At 46.8% G+C, this 17326-nt stretch overlaps 1 protein-coding gene across 1 annotated transcript; it reads left to right on the top strand.

Moving 5' to 3' along the window:
• Window positions 1–4406: 4406 nt before the first annotated feature.
• Window positions 4407–8193, top strand: SRSF1 (serine and arginine rich splicing factor 1). The gene is made up of 4 exons (XM_085302889.1): window positions 4407–4842; window positions 5129–5313; window positions 5599–5771; window positions 6035–8193. Exons 1-4 carry the CDS (start codon window positions 4649–4651, stop codon window positions 6227–6229), a joined length of 747 nt encoding a protein of 248 aa, XP_085159015.1. The 5' UTR covers window positions 4407–4648; the 3' UTR covers window positions 6230–8193.
• The last annotated feature ends 9133 nt before the right edge of the window (window positions 8194–17326 follow it).

The raw sequence follows: 17326 nt of genomic DNA, 5'->3' as shown, positions 1-17326 counted from the left end.
TGGTTATGGATTCTTTTTACTTCAGGTATGAATCTAAATAAATAAAATGAGCTCTGCCACCATCCATATTTATGGGAAATATTTTCAAACTTATACATATTTTCATCATCTTATCAAGATAGTCAAATTTTGTCCAAACAATAAATAGTTTYTCTCACTTTAAAAATAGGTACTTAGGTTTCTCTCCAACCAAAGTAAAAAATGTAAAATGCAGTCTGATATCTTTATCCACTTACATTACCCAAAACACTGGGGGGGTTTTGGTTCCCTCCTCTTATTTCAAATATTGGGCTACTCTTATAAAAATCTATTTCAGCAAAAAATATACTCTGCAGGGTCCCATTTAGCATCAGAGCACCCCTTTTATTGCACTGGAAAACACTACTGCCATCATTCTGCTCCCCCTACACTATCGATCTTGGCTTGAAAGACTGAGGGACCCTACTCACATTCTTACCCACATTGCTGTGAAAATCTAGTGACCTATACTCTCAAATAAGAWAAAAAAATGCTAAGCATTGTCACTTTGGGGGAATACTTGAGTCACAAGACGGCGAGGTCTCAAAATCCCACGGAACTGCTGCGTGTTACCAGCTATCCCCTGTTACATGCAAAGAATCACTGACAAAAAGTCTTGAAATTCTCTATCTTAAAAATCTATTCCAAGTACATCTGTGTATATGCACCAGAACAGCAATCTGAATAATCATTTTTCACACTCTGCACATTGCCATTCAATACACTATTTTTAACCATTATAAACAAATTTCTTCCTTCATAACATTTTTTACATATCAGTGAGCATCTGCGGAAGAGAAACCATGGAAAAAAATATCTAATATATTAATATATTTTTGAATCTTTTTTGCACATGCAAATTAGTAACATCGATGACAATGAAATCGCTAGGCACTGTTTAAAATTGAAGGCCTCCTCAAATATTAGCTTTATGTTTCAAGCTCCAAAGACATGATCCACGTATTTTAGTATGTGAGCTTTGATGAACTGTTATTTTACAACAAAGTAAGATCAGTCAAGACTAATCCCAGCTGGATCTGACAGTACTAAGAAGGCTGCCAGCGATTTAGCAAAGACAGGTTTTCTCACTAGCACAGYGAAGAGCAGTTGCGAAGGTCATGGAACCAGCCGCTCCGGACTGCTGCCTTCGCTCCGGCCCCTGGGCTGGGCTCCCTGCTCTGTCACTCGCTCTCTGAGGTGGTTTTGGGAAAATCACTTTGCTTCCGATGCCTTGGCTTCATTGCACGTGCAAATGAACAGTGATTCCATTATAAAGCATTTTATTATCTTTGCATAAAAAGACTCATCTCAGGCACTGGCAYGGTTATCTGAAAAGAGTGAGAGTTGCATTTTAACACAGTGGGAAGACTTCTGAGAATGAGGGGGAGAGAAAGAAAGCTGTGAGAATGCCATGCTTTACGTTACTCTCATTTTGAAAACTAAAGCTTGTTATTCTACAGTAGTCAGGCTTTTTGCAAGATTATTTGCCATTGCCCTCCTGGTAATTTATTTTCTGCATAATTAACATGTTTAATGATTTTCCACATGCACATTTTGCCAGAAAGCCAAAACTGATTCTGACAAAGCAAACATGTTTTGCAGCTTATCCAACTGTTTTAAAGCTATCTGTTGATAACACAAAGCTAAAAATGTAATGAGAAAGAAAACATTCAATAATTCTATAAAGAGACACTTCATTACGGTAATTAAGGCAATCATTTAAAGTAGTTATGAGGATTATTAACACACAAAAGAAATTATGCAATAGGGTTTTCATAAACTAGGCAGACTTACTATTATGTTATGATGCCTTAAAGAGTAACTTTCAGCAATTTAATAAGCTTTTGAAAATAAAGGCTATATTTTTGGCAAAGAATTGAGCTGTCTCTATACCTAGAAAGARTATATTCTCCATTTGGGGAAAAGGGGATTAAATCTTTTTTTAATCCTTTTTTTAGAATTTCTAATGATTTGGCAAATGACTAAATCAGCTCATTAAATTATGCTGGTTCAAAAAATATATTTACCAAAAGTAAATATACTGGTATATTTACTGGGTATGTACTGGGTGGTACTTATACTGGGTATGTACCAAAAGCACCCAGTGAAYTCATGTATATGGCCTTTAGCTAAACCCTAGAACCACACAGGTACTACAGTCTCTGCTTCACCAGTTTATATTCTGGTACAGAGTCATGAAACTGTAATATTCCTTTAAGATGTAGAAAATCCCTAGACAACTGGTAGTTTATACGTAGGTAAACCACCACTTCTGAAGATGAGCTTTCTTACAGCATCTTTCCGTGATTAATAGCCGTCCTTTTATTTAAACCACTAGCAATCAAACATAGTTATTACCAATGTTAAAAATCATTACAGCAGAACATATTTATGTTCCTTAACCTACATGAGAGAGAAATGAAAGGCATTTATAATARTCAAACACATTACAACATCATACTGAAAATATTTTTCTAAGTCATTAGGATGTCTGTTTTCTAGAAGAATATGCATTTTTAATTAGCACATGAAAAATGAAGCATGCATGACAGACAGTACTAAAGAGGCATGACACGTTTTTCCAAATCCCCTAATTAACTCCAGCCCCTAAAGGGTTTTTCTGTGTACTCAGATCCTACTTTAACCCCACCACTGTAGTTACAGTAATACAGCCTTCCCTGTACCTTGTGGATCTGCTTCTGCTGATACAGAAGATACTACAGAAAGATAAATAAGAGATATCAAAGCTAGAGTTTGTAAGAGTACAATTATTTCAGTTGCTTTTTAGGCATCTGATAAAGCGTTTAGACCACACGAAGAATCTCATTTTTGAAAGCAGTTTGTTGATGTGAACTCTGAGCAGTGAAGTGTGGGCAAAAGAACGAGTCAGGGTGAGTTACGGTGAGATGTGAACGTACCAGGGAACAGCTGCTGTGCTGCAAGGGTTTGCGTGCACACTCTACACCCTATCAAATGCGTGCTAACATACACCATTTACTGAGGGTGAGCTAATGCTCGCCAAAAGGCGATCACCCCCTTCAGCAGTAACATATTCATCAGTTTATATTCTTGGACACAGATTTCAGCAAGAGATGCAATGCCTTTGAGAACTGAGCACATTTTCTAGAAAGGAGGCTTGAGAGTTCAGGTTGGTTTATCCACAGCCTTCAGAAAACACGTATTSCAACTGAGCCTTAAATGTCAAGGAGGAACAACTGGCGTTTTTGTTTTTAAATTGAAATCTGGSTGATTTCATTGCATCCTGACCAGTAAGCAGGTTTGTATGGTGAAACAGTAAGATCTACTGCTTTAACAGATCTGTCAGGATTTTGTCACATACCAAACACATTCATAGCTAAAAACGACTTTATGTACATGACAATCTCATGAAATAATACTGCTATACATTTTTCTTGCTTCTTCTACGGGACTTCCTTTTCTGCCCTCTCTTGTATGCATTTCTCATGTAACAGTATACAGTATTTCCTGAACTTCCCTGTCCCAAATGATTGACTCATTTTTATTAAGTTATACAAAGTATGCAGCCAAGTACATTTTTAAGATTTGTTTTGTCCTTCCTTCTTTGATTCCCTAAGATGCAATGCCAAGGCTTTGGTGCTTGATTCTTAAAAGGGGAGTCTTTCCTGAACGGGAGAAAGGGTCAGCCTGCTGTGAGCTGTGCAGGRAGACCATTGTATTTAGAAAGGGAAGGCTACAGGGACAGTCAGTAGAAGAATCACCCCCAAKCCCCGACTTCAACGCTCACGACGGGGAGGAGAGCAGTCACAGGGCCGGGGGCCGCCATTTTAACTCAAGGCGGCAGGGCGCCCTGCCGTCGGGCAAGCGTCGACTCGGCCCGCTCCCGGCAACGGGGAACGACACCCCTCCCCGCCCGCCCCGCGGCCGCCCCGGCCCCTCGCCCCGCCGCGGTGAGCGCAGGACGGCCGGGCCGAGCCGGGCCGGACCGGGCCGGTGCCGCCACCCGCCCCGCCGGGCCCCACGCGCGTCCCCGCCGCCCTTGCACACGGCGCCCTCGCCGCGGTGCATCCTGGGACACAGCGCGCGCCTTGGCGCCAAGCTCCCCCGCCGCGCGGTGCACTGTGGGACACGCCTCTCCCCTGCCCCCAGCCGGGCCTTCTTCGCGTGGACTCCGCACCGGATGTGACGCCAGCAGGCCTGCCGCCCTGATAATGGCGGCCGTTGGAGGGGTTCTTCCCCCAAACGCGGGGAGCCGCGGCTCCCTGAGGAAGCATCTAGTTCTCTRCAGCCCCTGAGAGCGGGCCTGTGCTGCTGGGGCCGCTCCGGCCTCTTAGGTGAACCTGCCGAAAGTAAACCGTGGAGGAACTACTTTTTCTCCCTGGYGCTGCGCATGCGCAGTAGGGTTGAGTGGGAGTGCGGCGGGAGGCACGGGCACGTACGGCCTTTGATAGCAAAGGCGGTGCTGCGTCCTGGGGTGAAATCGCTGCGCGCAGTAGGACCGCGAGGGGAGCCGTGGTCGCCATTTTGAAGCGGTTGTTGGGGGAGGCGGCGTGCGTGCGCTCCCGTGTGCCCGGCTCGGCCCCCGCGCTCGCCGACCCGTCCGCTCGCTGAGCTCCGGCTCTCCACCGCCGCAGCCATTGCTGACCTTGCCATGTCCGGAGGGGGCGTGATCCGCGGCCCAGCCGGCAACAACGACTGCCGCATCTACGTGGGGAACCTGCCCCCCGACATCCGCACCAAGGACATCGAGGACGTGTTCTACAAGTACGGCGCCATCCGCGACATCGACCTCAAGAACCGCCGCGGCGGGCCGCCCTTCGCCTTCGTGGAGTTCGAGGACCCCAGGTGAGGCCCCGCGGGCGCGCCTGTGGGGGGCGGGGGCTGGGGGGGTCCCTCTGCGCCCCAGCCCGGGTCTCCTCCACGGCCGCACCCGGGGCCCCTCCCTGCCCTGGGGGGGAGGGGGGGATAACGGCGACGCGCGGCGCCCTTTCCCCGTCTCGGCCGCTGACCGCGGCGGGGGCGCCCGCCGGAGTGCTAACGGGCCGCCACGCACCCCGCCCGCGGCGCGTGGGCAGGGCGCGGCGGGGCGGGCGCGCTGCGGCCGGCGCTCACCGCCCGTCCCGGCCCGCAGGGACGCGGAGGACGCCGTCTACGGGCGGGACGGCTACGATTACGATGGGTATCGCCTCCGCGTGGAGTTCCCTCGGAGCGGCCGGGGCACCGGCAGAGGCGGCGGCGGCGGCGGAGGGGGTGGCGCCCCGCGGGGCAGGTATGGCCCCCCGTCTCGGCGCTCGGAGTACAGAGTAATCGTCTCAGGTGAGTTATTTCTCTTTTTCCAGCTGAAGCGCTTCCCTCGGGGTCTTCGAGGCGGCTTGCCAATACCTGGTTTCCGTGTGGGGTGATGCCACTCTGTGTTTAGTTTCTTAAAGCATCGTCCTGTGTAGCCTAGAGGAAATACCCTCTGTACAGTGCTAACAGTTTCTCTAGGCCACATTTCTCSTTAGTAAACAGTCATTTTCTTGCTTGCTGTCACCTACTATTGTATTTAAAGAAGGTGATAATATAATTCATTTTTAAAGTAACACATTGCTTTTTATTCAGGGCTGCCTCCAAGTGGAAGTTGGCAGGATTTAAAGGATCACATGCGTGAAGCAGGTGATGTATGTTATGCTGATGTTTTCCGAGATGGCACTGGTGTCGTGGAGTTTGTACGGAAGGAAGATATGACCTACGCTGTGCGAAAACTGGATAACACTAAATTTAGATCTCATGAGGTAGGTTTCATGCTTATTCTTGGGCCAGAATTGGATACAAAGGGCTTAACGATAGGATTTGAAGGTAAGGACATGTGGTTGCCATTGTATTAACACACAAAGCACCTAAGCTAAGCCCGTAGTCAGTTTACTGTAAAATAGACTTTAAAGACTTGGTGTTTATTTCTGTGCTTTGATAAACAATATCTTCAATCTGTCAGCATGCCTAAAAAGATAGMCATAAAGCCTAGACCCTTCAATCGAAAGTTCTGTCTATTCAATAGGGAGAAACTGCCTACATCCGTGTTAAAGTTGATGGCCCAAGAAGTCCAAGCTATGGAAGATCTCGGTCACGCAGCCGTAGTCGTAGCAGGAGCCGTAGTCGAAGCAACAGCAGAAGCCGCAGTTATTCCCCAAGAAGAAGCAGAGGATCTCCACGCTACTCTCCCCGTCACAGCAGATCCCGTTCTCGTACATAAATGATCACTAGCAATGATCTTTTTGTAGAACCCCATGTTGTACACAGTTTTCCTTTACTCAGTACAGTCTTTCATTTTTTTTTAATTCAAAATGTTTTATTCAAATTGGCTGAAGTGTTGAATTGCATTCTTGTGTAAAATCCCTAGTGAGTATTTGCTCCTTAACATCGACATTCCCCTCATGTCTTTGGTAAATTGTATTTTAATTGATGTCAGTCAGGATTGTTTCAATTTAGTTATAGTTAAATACCAACATTCTTCAAACTGTGGTATTGCTGTGTAAATGTCTCAGTGTTCGGCTATGGTTTATACAAGCTGGGGATGTTGGGATGTTTGTGGCTAACTTGTCTCTTCTGGGGGATCTTATATTTTATCTTGCCTTTTCGTGTGTCTTTCTGTAGACATATCTGAAGAGATGGATTAAGAATGCTTTGGATTAAAGGATTGTGGAGCACATGTCAATCATTTTAGGATTGTCAAAAGGAGGATTGAGGAGGATCAGATCAATAATGGAGGCAATGGTATGACTCCAAGTGCTATTGTCACAGATGAAATTGGCAGTATTGACCTTATACTGAGAGACAGGTTAATTGAGTACATGCACCTACTTGTCACTTCAAGCATGTTTTAGTTATTGCAGACTACAATTGCTCTTTTCTTTAAAACTTTTTTTCTTTTTTTTTCCCTTTTTTTTAAAGCAATTGTGGCTAAATACTTGCTTTTTGTAATTCTCTATTCCATTCTATTTTTTTAAAGGAATAACCTGGGACGGGGTGGGAGTACTGGTTTACTTTGTCATGCAGCGTTTGGTTACAAGTGTTAACGTTATGTAGTATTTCTACACTTGTAGATAAAGGATATCTTCAAATCAGATAGAGTATAATATCAATACTGCTAAAATCTGCATGTCCTCTGTGTGACTGATACAGCGTTGCTATTTCATTTTTTTAAGTATCAGAATGAAAGCAAAAATAGAAAACATAGTTGGGAATAATTTCTTAAGTCAGCCCTTCCCCTCAGACTAATTCAGAATTGACTCACCAATATGTTTGAAAACTTCAGTTAGTTAATTTTGTTACCTTCCAGATGGGAGTACTAGCTATAGTTTAGACATACAATAGGTGGATAGCTTTAGCAGTAAACTTTTACARTTTCATAAAGATTTTTTGCAACCACAAAACCTGTAGTACACCACCATACGAGCAATGAATATGTTGGCGTTTTCAGTTGACATATGTAAATATTACAATGTTTCCTCCAAATAATAATTAACATTTCTAAAAATTATCTGAGCATCACCGTTCAAAAGTTTGTTTTGGGGAATTGATAGTTATTAATGTACATCTTTATTAATTGATGGCAAACATAACTGATCATTCCCCAGAATCCTATTTTTTCATTACAGTATCTAACTTTTTGCCTCCTCTTTTTTGGTTTTGCTGGTTATAAAGGTTTGGATTGGAGAGGGCTCACTGGATCCCAATCCTTGGAGCTGGATCATTGGATTCAAATCATAATGTGGATAGGATAGGGAGGCTGAATTACAAGGATTCATGGAGCGGGATCAAATTACCAGGAACATAGGAGTGGATTCCTGCCCCAACCAAACCGCATTCGTGTGGATATTTTTTTTATTCAACTCAATTGGCTATTCCAAAGATTTTTTTCCTATTTTTGACGATTGGAGCCCTTAAGATGCACGAAGGAATTTTTCATTTTTTTGGTAAAAGGAGCAAAGCGAGGACCTGGAGAGGTACGCTGGAGCAATCTCCTTGGAAGGATTCAGCACGAGTAGATGGTAAACATTAAAGGGGAAAAGGGGGGGTTTGTTTAAAAAAGAAAAAAAGTAAATCAATAAGTCATTTCTCTAAATTTAAAATCAAAATTGGAGTTAAAGATTAAGTAGGTTTTCAATTGGCTATTGCCTTTTTTCTTTGACAAATAAAATTTTTAAAAAAAACTTGCATGGTTGTCATCATTTGTTGATTAAGAATCTTAAGCTTTGACTGCTTGCCGCAAGGAATTGTAGCATTGTTAAATTTCGAAAGTTTTCAGATGAAAGACTTCTGTTTTTAATGAAGACATAGCATTTCACAGGAAAGGTTGATGTTTGAGCATCAGTTCAGTGCAGTCTTTAAAAAAAAAAAAAAAAAGGCAAGAAAGAAAGAAAAAGAGAACCTTTCTCCAGGAGATGGAAAGGATTTATCACAAGATTAGGTGGAAGGGAAGAAGTTCTTATGTCTTTTAAGAGAGGATGCTTTAATGTTACTGGCAACAAAGCTCTTTTAAAGAGATCTTAAAAGCAAGGTTTATCAGGCTTATTGCTTCCCTTATGTTAAAAATGTCTGCAGGAGTAAACCGTGTGTAAACTTTCATAGTGCTTATATACTCAAATGTTAGCGGGCTTGATACACAATGTGCAGGAGGCTAAAAATATAGGTTATCAAGGAATTGGATTATAAGTGGTAGGTCACTGAAATGTAGTTATTAAACCATTACCGTATAGAGTAGGTGGCTGGTAATAATGTCACTTGGGTTTGTTCAGCTTGAGGCTAGGCTATCAAGGGCATGAGCTGTATAAACACTGTACCTTAAGTACACAAATCTTTTCAGTTATTTGATAAAACAATGTTGCTTATGTTTGGATATGAGTTAAATTTATGATGAATTAATAAATCAGCGCGGAGCAGAAAGGTAATTTGTTCTGCGTAATACGTAATTTGCCAATTCACAGGACTTCCTAGTGAGCTCAAACTAGAGGGTTATTGTGTTAATGATTAAATAGGATATTTGTGTAAATATGTATACTTTGTTTTCAAATATAGTTTTGTAGGCTGCTTCTCTGTCAGTGAAAGGTAGCATCCATAATGGAGCAGAGCAAGAAGATTGCTTAATTTCCAGGTTGGAATCCGAGGTTTGTGCCTGGGGTRAGATTAGCAGATTTAGATTTTAAACTCAGCATGCTGGCATGCATAACACTTGTAAAGTGTATTGTATATGGTGACAAATGGAGTAATTTGTTACAAAATGGTTGGTATCTCCTTGCAGAAATACTATATTGCCAAAGGTGTGTGTGTATATATATATATACATATGAGATATACTTTTTCCCAAAGATTATGGAATCTTGAGTAGGAAGTAGAAGCACTGATTCAGGGGGAGGGAAGATAAATGCTGTTATTCACAGAATTGACTTAGTTTAGCTGCTAGATGGGTCACAAGAAACTGCCAGATGGCAAACAACAACAGAATAGTAGAGACGAGGAGGTGGGTTGGTGGTGTGCAGAGGTGGAGCAGCTTGTGACATAGAAGCTGGTAAATAGTTAAAGCATAGAAAGCTGAAGGGAGTGGTGTATGCAGTGCATACTTGAGCAAATTTAAAGACGTGTAGGTACCTGCTATTAAAGCAATGGGAGGTCTGGCTGGCTCGAAGCTAACAAACCTCTGGGGCATCTGTTCAGTTCTGGTTACCTGTGTTTTAGAAAATGTTAAATTGGAGCAGTTAACCAAGTGAACTAGGATGCTCGGGGAAGCAAAACTTGTTTTGCAAGTGGAGACCTGAAGAATTTGATTTAACTAAACTTTGGACTGGAGCAGATTGCTCTCTGGCTGCATACAAATTGGAAAAGGTGTGAACTTTTTGGAGGAGGAGTGAAGGAGTGCCTTACACCTGTAGAGGGAGGGATTATGTAGTCTTGTATGGGAAATACTGGAGTTTGGATTCTGACAAATCGATGCCAAGCCAGTGGTTCAATCAAGTTAAGGAGTTGATTAATTGGAATGAAACACTAATTTAAAGGGTTGATTCAGCTGATTCCCAAAGGAATACGGGGAGTGTGTGTGTGTTTGTGTCAAGCTTGGTCCTCCCAGCATTCCACAGAGCTCACAGGTAAGAGATTTATGTGGAGAAGGGCCGATATCTTTAAATTTTCAGTTCTGTTGTGTGCAGCTGAACAAAGTAAGTGTTAAATACTTGATAGCTGTTTGCTGCAGAGATAATCTCAAAGTGGTTTGCAGTAGTGGTACACATCATGCTGCAAGGCCAGCGCTTCCGTGCGGAGAGCAGAGGTATCCTGAACTCCTAGCTGAGGAACAGGTGGAAACACCAATGTTGCACTGCATTGATATTTGTGGAGCATTTCACATTCATGCAAAGCTCTTGGCTTTTGAGTTCTTAACTGTGGACATCACAACTCTGAAAGGTAGAAAGCTGCTAATCCTCTCAGTCAAATGGAAAGACTGTTTTGGTTTCTTGTGGAAAATGGTAGGAAATGGAGTAATTCAGAAGTTCTCTCTCATTCTGACTTGTCACGCTGGGGAGAGAGGTCCAGTCGCTAAGATAAAGGACCCGCTAATCTGTTTTGCTATTCCTGTGCATCTGCCACAAACAATTGACACGATGTGACCAAGCCCCCTTGACTTTTAATTTTCCTGTGTGTAATGGGGAAAATATGTACTTCATTATGGCGTTACGGCATTAATGTTTGTAAAGCACTTTGAGATTCTGTAATAAAATTGTTTATAGTGCAGAGTTCTGATTTGTTTCAGTGCCTCTAGACCTTTTCCTGTGAAATGTTTTCTGTGATTCTTGTGCTGTTAATAGCCAAACATGCAACTGCTGGACTAGGGAAAAACAAAAAAAACCCCGCTTAACTGGAGTTAATAAAGGCACTTCTGTAAGTGCCTTTTTTAAATTTTCATCTGCAGAGGGCAGCACTGTTAACTGTCTGTTAACTGGGTAGCTTTTTTTTTTCTGTGGAGTTAATAAATACTAGGTATTGAGTATCTCTGTCAAAGATGTATGACAGATTTGTTCATGAGTTTGATTGCATTAGGAATAGGTGGAGGAGTCTATGACTTACTGTCAATATTCTTGCTTTTTAATTATGCCACATCTGTGAGTTCATTCACTTTACCAGGATTGGTATGAGTCAGCTGGGTTTTTAGGAATAGTCACATTCCTGAAAGACACTGCCTCTGGAAGCTGTAGCTGATGTCTTCCCCTATTTGGGTTTTGTGGATGAAAATTAACTTGAGCCAACACCTGTTTATACTTCTCAAGGGGAATGTTAGCTTCCAGGCAGGAATGTTGCAAGTCATTGGCTTAAGCAGCTAATGCTGTTGAGTAAAACATATTTCAAATGTGTATTAATGTCTTACATAAATTAGTAGAAACAGGTTACAGTAGAAGGGAGTCAGGAGCTTGCTAGGTGCTGTTAGCAAATGTTCTGAGTATGTGCTATTAACATTTTAAAACCAGGGCAGCAACTATCTCTTTATACATGTGTTCCTATACTTCCCAAAACTGAGTGTTTTTTTGAGTTCTTTGGGGCCAATGAAAATAAAAGTGTGGTGGTGGGGGGGAGATTTTGTAAGATGAAACGTCCTGAAAACCCTTTGGTTGAAAGGGAGGAGGGCTCCTAAACTCTAATCCCCCTCCTTTCCATAGAAAGGATAAAAATTTGCAAGTTCCTCTGACAGTTGTGCTTCCCTAGTGGAAGCAGGCGCTCCRTCTGTCTTGGCTGTTTGGCACCCCTCGGTGTTCCTGCTGGGAGGGAGGAGGGCATCGCTAACGCCCGAGCGCCGCTGTTGCGACCTAGCGGGGCTCTCCGAGACCCGTGCGCGAGGAATCCCTCTCCGCAGAGCCCTTTCAGCAGGGCACCGAGGGTGGCGGTTCTCCCTTGGGACGTGCGGCCCCTCTGTTTCACCCTCGGCTCTTCGCAGCCGCTGGTTTATAGCCGAACGTAATACTGACTTCATCGTGTAAACAGTTCGGGAAGCACCACGGGGAGGGAGGGGAATCTGTCCTCTTTAATTGCACGTAATATCGATAGTGGAGTACTTAATAAACCTAACATTAGCACTGAAATAGAAATGGTTAGAAAACTTGTGGTTTCTCCTAGAAACCACAGTTTTGGCTGCGCTTTTTTTTTTTTTYTTCTTCTTCTTATTTGAACAGCAACTTCTGCTTTAGAACAGCAGACTCATTCACTGAGCTGTTGTGGCTTGAGATTTGTTACTCCTGATAAAACAGATACAGGCACCTCAGTTCAGTAGGTAAATCACACAGATGATTTATGATCCAGAATATTCCTGCTTGTGCTGGGGCCGATTGTTATCGAATGAAGAATAAAGTCTTTGCGTTATGGTGATTCCTATCGTGTCACTGGAGGTGGAACTAGCATTTTTTTCATGTCTAAAAGTCTTATATGCTTGCTTTGGGATACACAGAAAAATTCTAAAATTTCTGGATCTGCTTTAAAAAAAAAAAAGTGCTATAGATCTGATAAGTCCAGTTTCTGCTATGTTGCATGCCAAATGTTCTTAATTGCAAGTTCAAAATGAAAAGCCGTTAATCTTAAATTGCAGTTGAAGTTATTTCAAGTAGAAAGCTGAACTAAATGAATATTCTGAGATTCCAAATAGCTCCCTGTGTTAAGAATGCTCCCTAAAATCTTTCTCATGCATGTGCACACGCACAAAAAAAAGAAAAAAGCAAGTGAATAAGACTGCAGAAAGCCTCACACCCGCTAATAATGTTGGCTTTGCAGTGCTTTGTATTAACCCTTATATTCAGCTAATTTTTCAAGGTTCCTCTTAAGTGTCTTGCCCAGTTCAGATGAGCAGTAACTGAGTTGCATTTTAGTGCTGCAGAATCGTTTCCTTTGCACAATTTAGTCCTCAGTTATGAAATAAGTCGTCGTTCAACCTTCTACTCATCTCTAAATCAATGTTGAGCGTACATGCAACAGTTGTAGTGCTATTAAAATAATTTTATGCACTAATTTGTGTAGTTATTAAAGAGTTGAGAAGGTCATTGTTTGCATGAGTAATTACCTCTGCGTTTTAATAGCACTCATTCATGCCTTAAGCTAGTTTTCTGTTTATAGGAGTTGGCTAAAGAGCCRTGCTTCAGGTATAATATTTTCAAAGGTATCCATTTCTTACATTAATTGATTGCACTTTGAGTTGCTGATTAAATGGTGGGTCCTTGCAAGCTAGCYCCCGTGGATCTGTGCCGGAGAACGCAGGCGCAAGTTCCGGTGGAAGCGCTGGGCCYGTCGGGCTGGATTCGTGCGAGCGACGGAGGTGCGGTGGGAATGATGCCGCTGTGTTTGTGTTACTAGATCAGTTGAGAAACCGCACAAAGAAGTTGGCTCTCCTGAGCACCTCCAGCCCTCGAACCGCCTTTGGAAGCGGGGGCTTGAAAAGGAAAACTTGCAACACGTGCAGCTTGGCGGTTGGCTGAACTCCGGGTGTTTTCCTCCGAACAAAGAGCAGGATGGCGTTTTTCTGCTGGTTCTTGCTGGTTTTTAAGCTGTCGTAGTGGTTTGAGAAGCATTTGGACAAACTTTGTTGCTTTGACTCGAATTTGAATCTGCCTCCTGGCACGTCGCGGCTCCTTCGTGCGAAGCGCCGGTTGCGAGCCCGGGCCGCCGGAGCTGGGAGTAAGCCTGGAGGGAGAAGCAGCGCGTGGGGAAGGCGCCGGGGAGGCGCGGACGGTGCAGACCCTTGCCYGGAATCGCTTCGGGGCCGCCCGGGGCGCGTCGTTACCGCTGGCCTTTTTCCAGAAGACCTGGGATTAACTTGAGACCGGACTGCGGAGCGGGGTGCTCCCGCAGCTCCGAGCCCGTCTCCGAAGGTGTCATTCTCTAATAACCGAGCGCGGGTATTCGTCCTTCTGCTCCCCGAGCGGGGAGGCTGGCGGGGATCGTGACGGCGCGTTTCGTAACTCGCCGCGCGGGAGGCAGCCTCCGAGGGAGGCTCCCGCTCCTAATCCCCTCGCCGCCGCGGCCGCGCTGCTCCCTCGCACGCAAACAGCGATAATCCCGGGCGCTGGCGCCCYGTCGACCGCGCGGGGCGCTTGGCAGGCGAGTGGGCAAGCATYGATTTATTTCGAGAGCATCCACGACCGCCAAATGAGATTAAGCAACGGCCGCCCGCCCTCCCGAGCTGCCTGGACCCCAGGAAAAGCAGCGAGCGAGGCATAAGCAAAGCGGGGCCGGGAGCCTCCCGGGGGGAGCGCGGAGGCGGCTGGGGGAGGAGGCCGAATCGCCGAGGCTTTGCGTCCTGTGTCGGTGAAAGATCAGGGATTAGCGCTAGGATTTCCTCGCCGGCTCTGGTGCTCTAATTCAGTGGCCGTGTTTTTCCCTGAGCGCGCTGACCTTACGTGCCTGCTGCCGCGTGGCCCCGGCGGGGCGACGCTGCCGGGCAGATGGCCGGAGCGGGCYGAGGCAGAAGTGGATGTTCCCGTGCAGCGCTTGGGCCTCTCGGGAATTATTGCTAAAAATGGCCACTGGTGATTAACCAGTGGGACGAGCTGCTGGGTACTCGTAGATCCTCTGTCTGCTGAAGTTTTCAAAACCAGCCTTGGATGCTTTTCTGGAGAAAGAGCTTTCGCTCAAAGACAAATTGCTGAGGCTGGTACAGGAAAGATGAAGGGAAACGTCACAGCGTTCGRCAGAGGTCGGCTTGCGTGATCTAGTTTTCTATAATGTTAAAAAAATTATTTATAGATGCTTTTTTTTATCAAATATATTTGCATACAGCTGAGAAACGAACGCAGCCCTCGATGCCGACGGGGGGATTTGCAGGCAGCTCTGCGGCCCGGCCCGGCCGCCAGCGGCACGGCAGGGCGGTCCCGCTCTCGCCGGGTTTGCCGTGACTTTGCCGGTGCGCGGAGCGCCGGCCGGCTCCCGGCGTGGGAAGGCGCCTCTTCCGCCCCGGGGCCGCGGTGTCCGCGCGGCAGATGACAGCGGCTGCTCGCTGGGAAAAAGTTGCGATGGAGATAAGAAAAATGAGGCTGCCGGGACGCGGGGTGCCGGCGGCAGATTAGCGTGTGCACGGCCGCGGGCAGGCAGGCGGGAAGAGATAGCACGCCGGGAGGCGGCGTCGGCGTCTCGCGAGCGGGCGGGCGGCCGTGCCGCGCGGCGCCGGGGCGAAGGCTGCCCCGACGGGCCGTGCGTCTGCCCGTGCTTCCTCCGGGGCCGGCGGCGCCGGTCGCTTTGCCGAAGGAGCCCGACGGGCTGCTCTCCTCGCCCCGCGGCGACGCTGCCCGGCTGCTCCGCGCCTCGCTTCGACGCTGCGCGCCCRTTTCAGTTCTGTGACTTCTTAGCTTCCCCGATTTCTTGGAAAGGGAAGTTGAGGCTGCAARGAGAGAAAATAAGCAGGCGTGAAATTAGGAAAGCAGCGGAGGGGAGTGGGCGCGCTGAGCGCGAAGCCCCGGGAGCGGCGGCTCGCCTTGCTGCCGCCCCCGCGCTCGGCGGCGCGGCACGGCACGGCACGCCGCGTCGCTCGCGCCTCTGCGACGGGAAGGGGCTCCTCCAAAGCTGAGTATTTGACAGCCTCTTCTATTCTTAGCAGCGCCAGCGCGCGCTCGCTGAATGAGACGGGAGCGCTGCGCCTCGGCTCACGGCCGGGGAGAAGCGCCGCGTCCTTGCAGCGCCGGTGCCGCCGGGCTGCACGGCCCGGGCCGCGGGAGGCGCGGCGGCGTCTTCGCCTGCCGGCGCTCAGCCCCTCGCCCGGCTGAGCCAAACCTGCCGCGCTTTACAGACGCGGGACGCGCGCGGGCAGAAACGCAAACGGTGCTTTTATCGCTCGGACGCCCTAAGGTGAAGGGTGCTGCCGCTGAAACGATGCGGTAAAATTGTTGGTGCCGGGACGGTCCTGCCTGGGCTTCTGGGGCAGCGCCCGGCGGGGCGAGGGGAGGCTGCGCCCGCGGGCGCCCCGCTGCCTCCCTGCGCGGGCAGGACAGCTTAATGGCGCCTGTGTAAATAGGCGYTTTATTAACCGCTTCGGGGCTGACCGCTGTCGAGGAAACAGCCGCTCTCTGTATGAGTCGGAGCGCGAGGCGGCTTTCACAAATTAACCGCGGTTGTTTCCCCGTCCCGACGCCGGGGCTGGCTCGAGGGGAAGAAAAGCGCAGCCTCGGGGACGGCGTAAGTGGGCCACGCGCTTCCCGCTGCCCTAGAAATCCTCGCGGCGCGCCCACGGCGAGCACCGGAGCGGCAGCACGTTCGTGATGTTATCGCGGTCCTCGCGCGATGACTAAGGGAGCTGGAAGGTGTAAATTAAATAACACAACACTTCAAGCCACCTGTTTTGTGGGTTTGTCCAAAGCACTGCTGCTTTAATTAAGACAGGGAGTTTACAGATCTAACCTTTGTTTATTCTGCTTTGGGGCATATATAATGTAAATATGTGTTTTCAAGCACTGTGGCTTTTTACATTCCCAGTTATAACTCTGGGTAGAGGAAAGCTCGTCGGGTTTGGCATAGACTCACCCTTTACAAATGCAGCTCCGACAGACTCCGTCTCCCCTCAGGGATTATCTGCAACACTCAGGCTCGCTTTGCTCCAAACGCAGCTTTTCTTTCCGTGATTATTTCCTGATCCAGGATGCAGCAGGTATGCAGGGGGCACGTTGATGATCCATCTTTCATGCTGCCTTAGAGGGCTCTACACGCACTGGTTCAAGAGGCAAGTGCACTTCAGCGCTTTACCTCCCTCTGTTACGATTTAGCGAGAAAGCTTTGATTCTCCCCCTCAGTTTTGTTCCTGAAAGGTATCCCCCCCCCCGTTGGTTCTTTAATTGTAAAAACAAGAAGGACGTCAAGGTTAACCTCCTACGTGCACATCAGGATTTCTTCGATGACTCAGTGATACGGTTGGGTAGTTCTCTTAGCCTTCAAATGCAGCAAGTTTGAGCCTCAAACAAAGAGAACTCTTCCAAGTCTTTATTAATAAAACGTTAACAAAAATAACTGATCAGCCAGGAGGAAAACAAGTAGCAGTAGCAATAATTTTCCTATCTCTATAAACGTGGGTTTTTTCCCTTGGCTTTTCTGTAATTCTTATTCTATTAGGTAGGCAATCTAGGAGATGGAATAAAAAGCAGGAGTAAAAGCCCTCTGTCTGAAACTGCACGCATGGTTAGGGGAGGGGTCGGTCTGCCCCTCCACGCAGCTTTCCGGAGCAAAATAAACGGTCTCGCAAGAGCGGCCGCGCCGCGCTGCTGGGCTCCCGGTSCAGGAGCAGGTGAAGCACGTGCGCTAGCAAACCCCCGCGCAGCGGTCCGGTGCTGCGCGCGTCCCCTTT

The sequence above is a fragment of the Rhea americana genome, unplaced genomic scaffold (assembly GCF_003343005.1).
Source record: "Rhea americana isolate MKP2758 unplaced genomic scaffold, rheAme1 scaffold_194, whole genome shotgun sequence".
NCBI classification, from domain to species: Eukaryota; Metazoa; Chordata; class Aves; order Rheiformes; family Rheidae; genus Rhea; species Rhea americana.
The sequence above is the reverse complement of the archived record's forward strand: the minus strand, read 5'-3'. Positions and strand labels throughout refer to the sequence as shown.